The 15,642-nt window shown below is 31.8% G+C and overlaps 1 protein-coding gene across 1 annotated transcript in view; it reads right to left on the reverse strand.

The window, feature by feature from the left end:
* LOC149484371 (uncharacterized) overlaps window positions 1-15,171 on the reverse strand; it is a 51,628-nt gene extending 36,457 nt beyond the window's left edge. The window contains exons 1-3 of the mRNA XM_089700491.1: window positions 14,956-15,171; window positions 11,973-12,082; window positions 11,321-11,451 (exon numbers count right to left, since the gene is read on the reverse strand). Coding sequence (XP_089556617.1) covers window positions 11,321-11,451; window positions 11,973-12,080 — 239 coding nt within the window. The 5' untranslated portion in view covers window positions 12,081-12,082; window positions 14,956-15,171. The remainder of the gene's footprint in view (window positions 1-11,320; window positions 11,452-11,972; window positions 12,083-14,955) is intronic.
* Window positions 15,172-15,642: the final 471 nt, after the last annotated feature.

Genomic DNA, 15,642 nt, shown 5'->3' on the forward strand with positions numbered 1-15,642 from the left:
CTAAAAAGACCTCGGCTACTTGAGAGAATGCTACAATTTGGACGAAATAACCCGGAAATTCATAGTAGCAGAAGAAACCATTAAAAATGATAAAAGGGCATTCAGACATTTAAAAGACAACTTTTTACGGTGATGTCGCACTTGCATTGAGCAACAGCGGGGTTATTTTAAAAATTTCTGGTAATTAAACACCTATTTATGGGTTTTAATTTGGTTTTAATGATCATCATGTTAATAAAATTTTTGCACTTACCACATTTAGATTTCAATTTTTCGATTGAAGCCTTCTGAATAATAAAATGAAATTTTTAGGGTAGCTACCTGATAGATAGAGCGAGTTTTTAAAAGCCAAATGGAAAACTTTTTTTATGTGATTTTATTTTTTTATGGGCCCTTGAAGTTGTGAACATACTGGGTAATTTTATCTTTCTTGGCATTTAATTCTTTTTTTATTCCATTCGAAGATCTAACGATAGTAAATGTTACCATACTGAATTGGCCTATCTTTCAGCTTACCACACAAAAAAAAATCAAGCATCTAGCGCAATAAGTCACGTCACCATAAATAAAAATCTCATCGTACTCAGCGATAGATGAAAAATTGAAAAAAATGTCATAACTCCGAAAATACGAAAAATCGCATAACATACATGGGGGTGATTCGGATAGCTCTCTAGGTCCTCTACCTCCCAGCTTCCGTTCATCACTACTTTTTGGGACACCCTGTATAAAAGTTTAGGAATAGGAATACATCACTCACAAATCTTCATACATCTGTCCGATACAATAAATCAATACAACGTCTCCAATATACAGAAGGTTATCTATAGATGGCCGGCGATTGACCTGAATCTATCAAACCACACGTAAACAATATGTTTATTTTTCACGTCTACTTCTATGTTAAGTATTTGGCATCGATGAACTACTACGACGTTTGATGTTAATGATGCTTCTACAAATTGTGTTATATTAGATCCTTTACGCCTCAGTTTTAATTATTAAATTTACACAGAATATTATGTAACTAGTAGGTATGATTTGATGTTCTTAGTACACTATTCTGAGTGCATAGGTATAAGAAAAAAATAAATAATTTTATAAGTGACTTTCTTAAGTAACAGTGTCTACGGGTACCTGTTAGGTACTTGCAGATTAGAAAAAAACTTAAGTTTTCCTACGATATGAAAAAAGTAAAAACAGTACAAAGGTATTTTACGCAATATGAGATATGAGATAATAGATTTTACCCCCCGGTTAGTAAATAGTAAATACGATTACTATATAATTAACTCAGAAAATATTTTTTGATAGCCTTTAAACTGCTAATTGCATAACGTTCAAAGTAATCAATGTATTTTTGACAAAGTCAGAGATCAAACTAAAGCCAATGATATAAATATCAATTTGACATTACTATAAATAAACAAAAAAAAAGACAGTTCATGTAGAATGACCCGAGGAAGACTCAACAAACGTAAAGATAAAACTGTCGGACGTAATTCGTAATTTCTTTGACGCATTATTTTTATTTGATAAGACGAATGTTTAGGTTTTTTGGGAAACTTGGTCGTGTCCAATGTTCATATTGATATAACTAGCAACAGCCTTTACTTACATAAGCAAGGCATCCGTGACGCGCGCAATATCTTCGAAATTTTCATCTTTCATTTCTGACTAGCTTTCCGCTCGCGGTACCGGCCACTTTGACTAAAACTTAACAAATTATACACCTACAATCTATGAGAACCAATCTATCTATTAGAAAAAACGCATCAAAATCTGTTGCGTGTTTTATAGATCTAAGCATAGGCATTTAGCATTATCTTAGAAATCTCTAGTTTTATTCCATAGAGTACCAACTTACGATGTCATTATAATATACGTAGTAGATTTCTTGCACAGTGCACTTATTATAATTTTTATTTATGTGAATTGTTTGTAACAAGCAACTAACGGAATTGAACTATTTTCTGCAATTCTGTGGAATTGTGGGATTATTGTTGTAGGTATGTTAAGTCAATCTATATTTAAATAGAAGTATAAAACTTAATATTTAATTATACTTATAAATATGTGAATGGAATTGGAAAACGAATTAATTAAAAACGTAAATGTAATAAATATGTGAATTAAGTAAGCAATTAATTTTTGAACTTAGAGCATTAAAGTTGGTTTAATGTTTGTTGGTCAGTAGTTTTTGAAAGAATTTTTAAACATTGGAAACTTTCAATATTTTTTTTCTTTGTTGTGGCGTGTGGTGGTGTGGATAATTATTGACTTCTTTCAAACCTGATTATCGCATACATTCAACATTTTAAAGTGCATCTGTGTGAGTAGGGCACTTGTAAGATAAAATAATATGCAATAGTTTTCTGAGTTATTTATGAATCTTCGCAATATCGACCTTACAAAAGCAGAAAATATACTACATACTTCATATTTTTCATATGTATTGCGACGTGAATTGGGCACTTATTACTATTTATGCTCGGTTGCCAAAAATTTAGTCATTGCATCACATAGATTATCATAAATCAATTCGTAAACAATTTTGTTTTGATTTTCGTTGTTTTTGCGCTCGAGTCTTACGAAAAATATTATGTTGTAATTTTTTATAAGAATAATCCATTGTGATAATAGGTTCGCGCTTGATAGATCTCTTACGGATTTAAATTTTAACGTCATCGAGATAATTATATTATATTATAAGAATATAATACACCATCACGCGGCGGAAATATCATCCTTTGATGGTTATGCGGTTTGCGGTTTATCAATTGATAATAAACAGAAGAACATTGTTTTATTTATTTACAATTTACATTATACGTGATTATTAATCGAAATATGGCTATTGGATATACCTATATGTAATACCATGTAATACTAACAAATAAATAAATAAATATTTCGTCTTAATGATAGATAACCCATAATACAAGAGCTGTGGCAAAATCTGTTTACTGTATTTCAGTCAGATCAATTCAGTTCAGTCAGTTCTTTGGGCGCTATGTTGGTAGTTGGTACAGGCAGATAGACAGACAGACACGCCTCTTTTTGCATCCTCGTCTGGGGTTTAAAAGATAATATTATGTAGGTATTATGTTAAATCATAATCCCATATTTTTCCCAACCCATGGGCTTCCTATAATAAAATCAACATTCACTATCTATATTGAAATTATCACCAAAAATTGTTTTTGTAGACACAACACGTGAGGAAGTCGTGCTTCGAATATTAATTCTTATCGGAACGGGTTAATAGCCACTCTCACTGACTATTTTCTTGACAAAAATACGTGATGCGTAGATATTTATTGAAGCAGTATATTTATAGAACATTTATGTTTTTATTTTTGTGTAGGATCGCTGTTAGCCCAGGAGGGCTTCTAGAGCTTATTTTTGGCAAGCTCTATTGCTAATCTAGGTATGTGTTGCAGAGGGTCTAAGGGACATCTATCTCTCCTGTGAGACTCAAATCTCAGCTTGAGCTGCCGCAATGGGGAAAGGCTCGCCTCTGCCGGCGGAGATATGATAAATAAATTGTTATTTAAAAGATTATTTTTAGGATGAAGAGACAAGGAAAATAAAAAGTCTATTGCAACACAAATAAAAATCTATATGTACTAATATTATAAAGCTGAAGAGTTTGTTTGAACGCGCTAATCTCAGGAACTACTGGTCCGATTTGAAAAATTATTTCAGTGTTAGATAGCCCATTTATCGACGATGGCTATAGGCTATATAATATATGTATATCATTACGCTAAGACCAACTGGAGCGGAGCCATGCGGGTGAAACCGTAGGGCGCAGCTAGTATATAAAATAAACAAGCACGTTTCTATACGGTCTGCTGAAATGGAAAATCAATTAGTGATTTTTATAATTCAGTCTACAATTTTAACATTGCGCAGAATACTGGAAATCTTTCTTATTTATTTCTCAATTGCGTAAAATCCATTTTGCAAATATAACAACATACAAAATTTCACCAGGATTATTAAAGCAACATCGTATAATTAATTAGTGGCGCCAATTATCGCGACACGATATTTGTAGATGTTACCTACATGTAGGTATATTAGATTAGGAATTTTACCGATTGGAAGATTAGAGTAGAAATAAGCAGACAGACGGTAATAGCCTCCCCCCAAAAATAATCTTATCTAACGAATAACAATTCACATTTTAATGACAAATATGACACTAATCCATTGATCACTTTGACTTCGGAATATCGTGAGAACAGATAGTAATCGATATATGATATTACGTATTGTAATGTCTGCAATAATTGTATTGGAGATTATACTTACGATAAGTTTGTATGAGTCTTTCAATTTTGAGCTCGTTGGGTACATAAGTAACTTAAAAGAGTTTTACACCTAAAAATGGATATTAGACTACCCAACCACTAATGTCTGTATACCCCATATTGGAATATAATTAGGATGCAAGAAACCATATACACCTGTACCTCGACTATATACACACTTTACGAGATAATAAAACCAGGCTTTAGTTTCATTAGCCTACATCACATGTCGGTCACGACATTTGCCTTATCTACTTACACAGATTATAATGATTTCTCGTCTTATTGACAGATATTTTCCGTTTTATGTACCAAAGTACTTACGGTTACCGTTTACGCATATCTACATATAATATGAAATATAAACAGATTAGTGTTACACGTTTAACATATTAACGCAACAATCTTGTTAATTACCAAAGGAATAGAAACACCCTACATCAGACAACTGTTAGATGTAGGTACACCGTTTGTGGTACCTTCTTATGTACTAAATGAAGCTGATGCCTATTGCCATGTTAGAACTTTGTACAAAAGCAATCATAGTTCAAATTGATAAATTTAAAAATGTTCCAAAATAATAGCAGAATATATAAGGAACATGAATGAAACGAAAGCTATACCTTTGTATCTATATCCCAGAGCATGTAAAATTATATGTCCTAATATTTAAAAGCCCGAAAAGATTATACTTTTAGTTAGTAATAAATATATACATTACTCTGTATTTATTGCACTTTAACTTTTTATGTATTTATGACCACATTACAATAATATACAAAGATGGCCTTGGGGGAGGTAATCACAAGTCATTAAAAGCATTATCAAGTCAATATACAATATAGATAAATATTTATGAGGAGATCTACGACAATTATTTAATTATGATAAGATAAATTTACATGTGCGTTGCATGTGCACCTTAGCCAGGAAGCAATATAACTCTTGTACGTAAAAGTAAATAAATGTTCCTATAGTTAGTATAAAACTCGTTTAATTGAAGCTTCTACAGATCAAGCAACGTTTCTAGTATGGAAATACACATATCAAATACCTGAAAATAAAACGGTTTTAAAACATCTCCTAACGTGCAGATTGAACCTATAAATCCCTAGGTGAAATATTCAATATCACGATCCCATACAATGCAATAGAATAGAGCTAAATATATTGCTTAGGGTGATAAACGGGCTCCTCGTCTATTTAACTTAGAGCTGGGTTGCATAATACGTACATGATGTATATATATGTATATATATGTATATATATGTATATATATGTATGTATACGTACTATTCATTCATTCATTCAATAAAGCGTTTTACAAAGTTTAAAACCGAATTATTTTCACATAAACTGGAAATCATAAGGGCGATCGCAATTTCGTTCTACTTCAAGTCTTGAAAGTCGTTTTAAATTCATGTTAACTTTCGTAATGAAACAAAAACTTTCGATTACAATAAATACTAAATATACTTATCAATTTTGTTGTTTTCTGTATATCTAATCAAATATTATATAATTAGCTAATGCTGTAATCCTTTTCCAAATATACGTTACTAGGTACTTAGTACATATTATTATATTGATGATAAATGTTCAATTAATTTTAATTAATGTGTCACAGTCGATTCTTGGCTGTGTTCCGACGCAATAAGTGGGAATTGAAACACGGCTATGGGAATATTCTATCAAATTAGAATTAACCACTTACTCAAGTGCCCTAATTTAATTCGGTTAAAAAAGTATTCCTTCATAGTAAGCCGTTCTCACGTAAATTCGTAAATCTAGTGAGACTAAAATGCATATAAAAATAATTTATTGCATTCATACTTGACATATTCTGCATATTAATAAGACACGGCAAATTACAAAATGGCTTACACAATCAGTTGATCGACCGAACGTTGCTAAAAGGCTTTTTTCTTATCGTTTACATTATTCCTTTCCGCTAAATTATTGTATATTATCTTTACATAGTCTGTGGTGTCATTTAACACGATCTTATGAATGCTTACCTTGAACGGTAGTAATTAGTAACATGGCGTCGTAGCCACAGAATATCGGTTTTCATTACTTACAAACGTTTTCAAGTTCAGTGTAATAATAGATGTTCTATTGAACGTTATAATTCTATATGTTAGAGTTGATTCCAATAACATTATTAAACCGCTCTTGGAGAGTTGCGTTTTCTTGCGAAAATGTATCAATCTGGTTCAAACTTTATTTCCATCCATCCCATCCATCCATTCAGCCCGGATAAGTCCACTGTTGGACGTAGGCCTCCCCCATACTGTGCCACAGTTGCTTTATTTACATTTACATTAATAACGCAAAACTTGTATTTATTTGTAGAAAAAAAATTGTTTTATAAAAAAATACCTACGCGTTAATATGATTTTGCAAAACATTTTTAGGATGAAATATATTAAAATCAGGTTTTCCATAAAAATATTAGATTTTACTTGCAATAACATTGAATAGTGAAATTTGCAATTTGCAAAAAGTACAGCTAATAATCTTATGCAAATAGGAGTAGAAATTTGTCCTTGAAAATCTATTTAAAAGACGAAGCGTAATAAGAAGAAGTAAATTACATGTGCACGACACGATAATTTCTGTATGCAAAAACGCCAAGTCTAGATACTTTAGATAGAGTACAGTTAACAGTAAAAATTAAAGCATTATTTTATTAATATAAACCTACGACAATCAATCAAAAATTAAGATTTCCATTCATATCGTTTAAACTGATTAAACGCATCTTATTTTGTGGTAACTCTGCCAAAATATAATTGTGTTCTATGTGTACCTATGTAGCAAATGTGACTATGCGATAAACACCAGACGAAATATAGTTATGTATATGAATAGGCGCTGAGGCAACACATAACAGGGACTTTAATTATCTAAAATTTTCTATATCTGTATGAGAACAGAATATGAAACTAAAACAAGAATGTATGAAATATAATCTTGAATTAATTGTTGAATTTTATATTCTGACTGTACAACAATAAAAAATACCTGTATCTGTGTAAATGATATCACATCATATTATTTAGCAATTATTAGGCCAGTAGAAATCGACACTAAAAAACCCTAAATTCGCAAAGCACGATGTAGATTTGAATTTTTGGTATGTTGTTTGGATCAGTTAGGGTGATGTAAATCCCAATTTGCAACTTCGAAAAAGTTGTGCTCGCTGCGCACCACGTGATAAACTGCGAAAATTTTGGACTTTTTTCACTTTTTGCTCTAAAAGTCATAAACTATGCGTTTCCGACAAGTATGATTCAGTACATAAATTAAGGTTATTAAATTTGCAACAATTTAAGCCTAACCGCAGCTCTCTAAACCTTATAACGACTAAACTGTGGCCATTCGAAGATGGTTCATTTTTCTCGAAATATTGAAATTTTTAGTTTTGCTCCCGTTTGAAGCAAAATATTGGCAAAAACCGCTCGTTCTATGAGAAGTTCGTATAATAAAGTTGTAGTGCATTTAATTTTCTTTCATAAGAGCATAGAACAAAGTCTGTGAGACAAATAGTTCACTCACAATATCTGAAAAACAAAAAGAAGGTAGAAATAGATTTTTAAAGAATTGAAACTGAGGGCATATAAAATCATAAAAAGGATAATACTTTTTCATTTGCAGGATAGGTAATTAACAAAATTACAAAGATAATTAAATTTGCAACAATTTAAGCCTAACCGCAGCTCTCTAAACCTTATAACAACTAAGCTGTGGCCTTTCAAAGATAGTCAGTTTTTCCCGAAATTTTCAAATTTTTAGTTTTGCTCCCGTTTGAACCAAAATATTGGCAAAACCGCTCGTTCTATGAGAAGGTCATAAAATAAAGTTGTAGAAAATTTAATTTTGTTAATTACCTATCCTGCAAATGAAAAAGTATTATCCTTTTTATGATTTTATATGCCCTCAGTTTCAATTCTTTAAAAATCTATTTCTGCCTTCTTTTTGTTTTTCAGATATTGTGAGTGAACTATTTGTCTCACAGACTTTGTTCTATGCTCTAATGAAAGAAAATTAAATGCACTACAACTTTATTATACGACTTTCTCATAGAACGAGCGGTTTTTGCCAATATTTTGGTTCAAACGGGAGCAAAACTAAAAATTTGAAATTTTCGGGAAAAACTGACTATCTTTGAAAGGCCACAGCTTAGTTGTTATAAGGTTTAGAGAGCTGCGGTTTGGCTTAAATTGTTGCAAATTTAATTAGATTTGTAATTTTGTTAATTACTTATACTGCAAATGAAAAAGTATTATCCTTTTTATGATTTTATATGCCCTCAGTTTCAATTCTTTAAAAATCTATTTCTACCTTATTTTTGTTTTTCAGATATTGTGAGTGAACTATTTGTCTCATAGACTTTGTTCTATGCTCTAATGAAAGAAAATTAAATGCACTACAACTTTATTATACGACCTTCTCATAGAACGAGCGGTTTTTGCCAATATTTTGCTTCAAACGGGAGCAAAACTAAAAATTTCAATATTTCGGGAAAAATGAACCATCTTCGAATGGCCACAGTTTAGTCGCTATAAGATTTAGAAAGAGAGCTTTAATTAGGCTTAAATTGTTGCAAATTTAATAACCTTAATTTATGTACTGAATGATACTTGTCGGAAACGCATAGTTTATGACTTTTAGAGCAAAAAGTGAAAAAAGTCCAAAATTTTCGCAGTTTATTATTTGCGTATAATCTTTTTTCCTACTTTCCCAAATTTTGTACTTTTGTTAATTACCTATCCTGCAAATGAAAAAGTATTATTCTTTTTATGATTTTATATGCTCTCAGTTTCAATTCTTTAAAAATCTATTTCTACCTTCTTTTTGTTTTTCAGATATTGTGTGTGAAATATTTGTCTCACAGACTTTGTTCTATGCTCTTATGAAAGAAAATTAAATGCACTACAACTTTATTATACGAACTTCTCATAGAACGAGCGGTTTTTGCCAATATTTTGCTTCAAACGGGAGCAAAACTAAAAATTTCAATATTTCGAGAAAAATGAACCATCTTCGAATGGCCACAGTTTAGTCGTTATAAGGTTTAGAGAGCTGCGGTTAGGCTTAAATTGTTGCAAATTTAATAACCTTAATTTATGTACTGAATCATACTTGTCGGAAACGCATAGTTTATGACTTTTAGAGCAAAAAGTGAAAAAAGTCCAAAATTTTCGCAGTTTATCACGTGGTGCGCAGCGAGCACAACTTTTTCGAAGTTGCAAATTGGGATTTACATCACCCTAACTGATCCAAACAACATACCAAAAATTCAAATCTACATCGTGCTTTGCGAATTTAATGTTAATTTCCACTGGCCTATTATTAGCATCGTTATACTACAATCCGGATCAATCTTAAATTCGTCGCATGTATGTACAACTATTTATATAGACAAATGTGTGAAAAAGGAAGGATAGTTATAGGTCAATGTTATTACGGATTTTGATATTTTCTATCCTCTATCAAAATTTTAGACGTAACAGTAACTAGAAATTTATTTCAATAATATGCCTAATATAAAGCAATTTGTAAACAGGATAAATATTCAAAGTATCATTTGTTCTATTGAATGTTTATCAATTTATTTAAGTCTTAAAGTTTACAATGATTTCAAAAACAGTTTCCTAGAAACTAAGATTGCAAAATGTTAAATTTAAATATGCAATATTGACCAATCACAGAACCGCTCGCAAATAGTCACGCGAACAAAAAACAAATCAATGCCCCATATAGCCTGTAATTTCAGCGAATGAAAGTCAGCTAAATTGGTGACCCAATGCAACAAGTAGATAATAGATCTGAATAGGCCCTGATTGCGACCAACTACGCAGTTGACATACTCCGTTTATTTATTATTAGTGTTTTATTATGCTATTTGTTTTCGCATACAGTTTCCTTTAATTCCGTGGAGATATCATTGTATGTTACGTCTTACGTACATAATATGCATAGATAAGTGTACCTGCGCCATCAGGTTAGTATGAATTTTAATTAAAAGGTGAAGGTTTATTTTCCGCATGATTATTTACTAGCTAATGCTGTTTTGTTTCTTTCCATAACTATAAAAAATTCCATTTAAAATGGCATAAATTTTAGACAAAAAATCGTCCTTCAAAATATGTTGTCTCAAATTCTCATACGGATTTAGGTTAAAAACATCTACGCATTTTGCTAAGGCTGCATAGCCGGTTTCTAATTTTATAATTATTCAACAACTGATAAGATAACACGAGATAAACGTAACTGAAGAGAAAATTCCTAATCGATTATCAGAGTTAGATTTTTTCGATCTTATTAAAATTTCACAGATTTTTTTTAAACCAAACATGTACATAACGTTTTAAATGTGTTAACAATGCACTTTAATCCCTTGCCAATATACTCTTGAAACTGATGTAAAACTATCTAGGTATTGTACTAAGTACTAAATTGTTCACAGCTATGCTCCAGTTACACGAGTAGCTATAGATTTCCTGTCAAGCCAGGGTTGGCAACTTGCCAAACAAATTTAGGGTCCGATCGGTTCTGGCATTGTGCCAAGTGAAACTTTTATTCGATTTTACTCTTATAAGTAGAGTTACGTAACGTGACAAGATTGGTATTGATTTTGCTAACAGGAAAGGTTGGACAAGTTCAACGCCACGACAGCAAAGTCTGTTCTCGGAAGTTCGTTGTGTTTAAAATGGTTCGTTGTTGACAGTTGAATTAAGGATAAGACTGTGATTCATAACGTTGATATGCTCTTGTAAATAATTAAATAAAATATCAATTTTCATCGGTGCAAAATCAAATTCGCTTTACTACCCTATCCTAAACTAATACATATTCAATAAAAACTTCGTTTGAAATGGTGAAAAGTGTGTTCACTGTTGCAAGAAATCCAACAAGTGCCTATAGCCGTCGCTCTATACATAAGATGCCAAACTTTCATTAATTGTTTATATAATTAACATAGCCTATCTTACCTCAACTGAGCACAATAGAACTGGTGCGGAATAGCAGTTAGAACACCAGCACCATCGCCGGTGTCATTGTCACACGCGCAGGCGCCGCGGTGCTCCATACGTTTCGCGAGGACTTCGGCATCGCGGACGATCTAAAGAAAATCATTTAAAATTATACCAAAAACAGCAAATATCCATAGAAGATAGTCTTTGTTTCTTGTTGTCGAGTAGGTCGGTAATGGGAAAGGAATTTTTGAAATCAGTCTAGGAGATTTGAGTTCATTCGTAACCTACATATCTTTCCTTAAAATATTGTAGATACAAGGATAACTCTTAATGAACAATAAAAATAATCAGGTAAGTAGATTCAGAATACATTAAATGGAAGGAAAATGTGACTTGTTATGATGTGGAATGCCATTTTAAAATATCACTGACCAATAAAATATTTAGACCCAAAGGTGAATTAAACACATTCGAGTTAACTGGGACACAAACGAACCTGCTGATTATTCTCGTTGTTTTAAAAAGTGTATGTCGATTCTAAAATTGTCTAGCAAGACACAGATTTCAGAACCAGGTCATTAGTGCTATAGATACAGATTTACAATCACTAGATATCTTTCTAGAATGCTGTTAGTTTACATCTTCCTAGTTTATGCGTAAAACTTACTTTATGAGTACGTTTTCCGTCGATAGCAACAACAAAACCAACTCCACAGGCCTCGTGCTCGTTCTGAGGGTCGTACAAGCCTTGCTTGGGCGGCCCTTCCCACTCCATACCTATGGAAGACATCTCGTCAATTATTCTAGAAAATTCTAGTCCAAAAATAAAATTTTCACACGAATACACATTTCAACAGAATTGTTTATCCGAAAATGGCTAAATAAACAAAATCCTGGTTATAAAGTACCTAATTGTTAATCAAACTATTGCTCAATGCTTTGAGGAAAATATAATTCCTGTTATTGAGAAATAAGCCATAACAACCGGGTATTTGAACTTTTCATTGAATTTCTTTCCCAAGGTCAAAAGTTTCCCCTGGAACGTACCTGATACGTTCCCTGAAAATTGCGTGGGCTGACGCAAGATCGATATCTAGAACCAACAAGATAAGGATCTAATTAATACCATTAACAACTGATAACGATATAATTCTGTTCTACGCTTCTTTCTCATAAAATATGCATTTTGCTATTTATTAGGTACCTAGGTAAATTTATTTACGTGTAGAGAATTGATGGGGAGATGTGGGAGATGCCAAAGTATGTTGTATAACATAGTAAGTATTACGAGTTCCAACTTCCAAATAAGGATTAGTTCGGTTTTCACCAGCAATGGAAAATTTTCTCGAAACTTCCACGGAATTTATACCTCATGAATATTATGAGATACGCAGGGAATATCTGTACCTATTCAGCATTCAGAGTTATTTATAATAAAAATTTGTGTTTGTTCGAGTGAGGACTCGAACAGATTACACACGCAAAATATTTGTCTACAAGAAGACCATTACGATATTTAATTCGCAAATGTACAATGTACGAATCTGGCCACCAATAACAATTATTAGGTACCTAGCAATTATTAGGCCTATTAAGTGTGGTGACTGTTAAATTATGGAGTACATGCAAGGGTATTTACAAACAATTTTATGTAATTATATAAAAATTGTTTTATTTTCGATGTAGAACACAAATTGTTTCAACCTTCAAAGATCATTGAAGACTTGTACTAAATCAATTTTCTTTACACTAATAACTTGGGTACATAGATTTTGGGTTAAAAATGTATGGCGTCTAAATATCTCGGAACATATTTCACCTTGCCCTAGAATTGTAATGTTAGTTCAATAACAAGACCAAATTGCGCAACATTTGTTGGTGACTATAGACGCTGCCCAGACATAATACTGATAGTGTTAAACCATCTGTAATAATGATAAACATTTTAATGTTTGAGGCTTTGTATCCTATGCAGTAAGAATTTGAAAAAATGAAATAAGTATCAAACCTATGAATAAAAAACCAAATGAATGAATGAAAAGTTCTACATGGTACACATAGGTATAGATTCTATTACAAAAACTAAATAACTATGAATAAAAAGTTATTTATGGCGCTCATATAGTTATAGATCCTAATCACTACAAGTGATCTCTGGCATCTCTACATCTGTACCTAGTGTTAATTTTATCTCATGTCAAGCCAGGAGCAAGCATTTTGCTTGTTATAGTTTGTTATTGAATGAATTTAAATTTGAGAATGAACACCATTTATAATGTTAATTATGGAATTTGACTTCACATACTTTTTAATTTTTAATCATAGAAATAAAAACATTTAATATGTATTAAGGAAATAATATAATTAGAGGTGGATATTTAACGGCTAGATAAACTACCATTTTTAAGTATTAACTGAACTCGTCATCAAGAGTGGTTTACAACTTAAGTGTCTATTGATTATGTCACTTATAATCTTTTATACATAATAGTAAAAAGTATTTCATTATTTTAACAACTGGCAGTAATTCAGGTACCAGTAAAAAAATATTTGCTATACTCCAGAAAAAAAGATTTAATTCCATTAACATTTAAATTTTTTAATTAATACTAACTTGCAAGAATTTAGCCCAATTGAGGTTTTCAGTTACATCAATCACTTTAAGATTGTAAGAAATATTTTTAATTTAACAAATAAAAACTAAAGAACAGCTGATAATTATTTTACTGATTTTTGGTTTATTGGATTTCTGGTGCTTAGATTACGATAATTATTATAAAATGTTATAAAATTAAAAACATGAAAAAAAAACAGGGCAAGTGGCTAGTAACTGGTGAATGAATATTTCAAGCTGAGCATGTAATATATGAGTGCCATCTCCAGTCCGTTGACACATATTATATTAAAATCTGTTTTAACACAAAAAACTTTAGACAGGCTTTAACATTAAATGCGGGTTCTCTTTAATATGGTTTTCGTATTTCACATATACAACTATTAAAGTGACAGATCCCTGGTTTAAAGTAAGACTCTTATTTTGTGGTAAGACCTTACCACAAAATTATCTAAACATAGTATAACAATTTAAATATTGTTTCAATTTACTCTGACTCTGCCAAAGTTGCCAAAGTTGTCCAAATTGCCTTCAATGTAAAAAAAATAATCTGATCAGAAGAGCAATTAAATAATTGTTCAAATTTCATTTATAAAAAATATATTTTATAACAAGTTGAATACTAGTAACAATAATAGTAGCTGGTAAGATAGATAAATTTTGAATGTACCTAGTAGAATTTTGACCCATTTTCATTTTCTAAATACACTAGGCAGCAAATAGCAACACAATATTGGCTAAATGCGCGGAACTAATGGCATGTCAATCTATACTTAACAAATAACAATCACAGACCGAGAATTAGATCTCTGAAGACTGACGTAAGAGAATCGTTAATTACACAATAAAAATTTATGGGATCGATTCTTGACGATTGGGATTCAATTGTTTATTTTATTGTTTTCATTAAATATTGACAATTTCACACTTTCACCACGTATGCAGTTCACACGTGGACGAAATACCAAGAAAAGACCTAAACCGGCGCCCAAGCGCTTTCATATAGGTTTCATAGATGCACTGTTAAATATCTTACCTCGAAAATAAGTTCGATTAATTTAAAAAACTATGCACGGTTCCGGCACTTAGTTTGGTTTGCACTTTCACAGATCGAGTCTGTAAAAAATGAAAATGTAGAAGCAATAAATTGCAAGTTATCTAGAACGCAAAAAAGCCGGCGAGCAGTTATAGTGACCCCTACAGTCCACTACAACGGCCGGTGTTGCGCGATTGACTGATGAGCGATGACTGATGACTTGATGAGCATTGAGTAATGAGCAATGAGCTGCACAATGAGCTGCTCTGCACTGAATGGCGACTTGGAGAATGGAGCTTGAGAATGAATAACACTACCACAGAGCAAGTAATACGGTACAGTCTTGATAATTGCTCCGAGGGTACAGTACAGTAATTCGATTTTGAGCATAGAGCGCGCGCCACAAACTTGCCACAAAAGAAGTCTCGTAGACGCGGCCGCGGCGCTGTGATCGCCCAAAATAAGAGGAAAATTTACTAGAAAAAGGGTTTTATGAAATACCGCTTTATTATTTGCGTTGAGTATGGATGTTTAAGTATTTGTTTTTTGTATGAATATCGTAAAATTTATAAAGTTACTGTAGTAATATTAGAAAGGTTTTAAATCAGTTATGCTTTTATAGCACCCATAATCACATTAATTGTAAAGGGGCAACTCATGTTCTTTTTCTGCAATATGTCAAATTAA

The sequence above is a fragment of the Colias philodice genome, chromosome 11, assembly GCF_061535455.1.
Source record: "Colias philodice isolate Cphi_HAF_F1 chromosome 11, ilColPhil1 Martin Lab GWU primary, whole genome shotgun sequence".
NCBI classification, from domain to species: domain Eukaryota; kingdom Metazoa; phylum Arthropoda; class Insecta; order Lepidoptera; family Pieridae; genus Colias; species Colias philodice.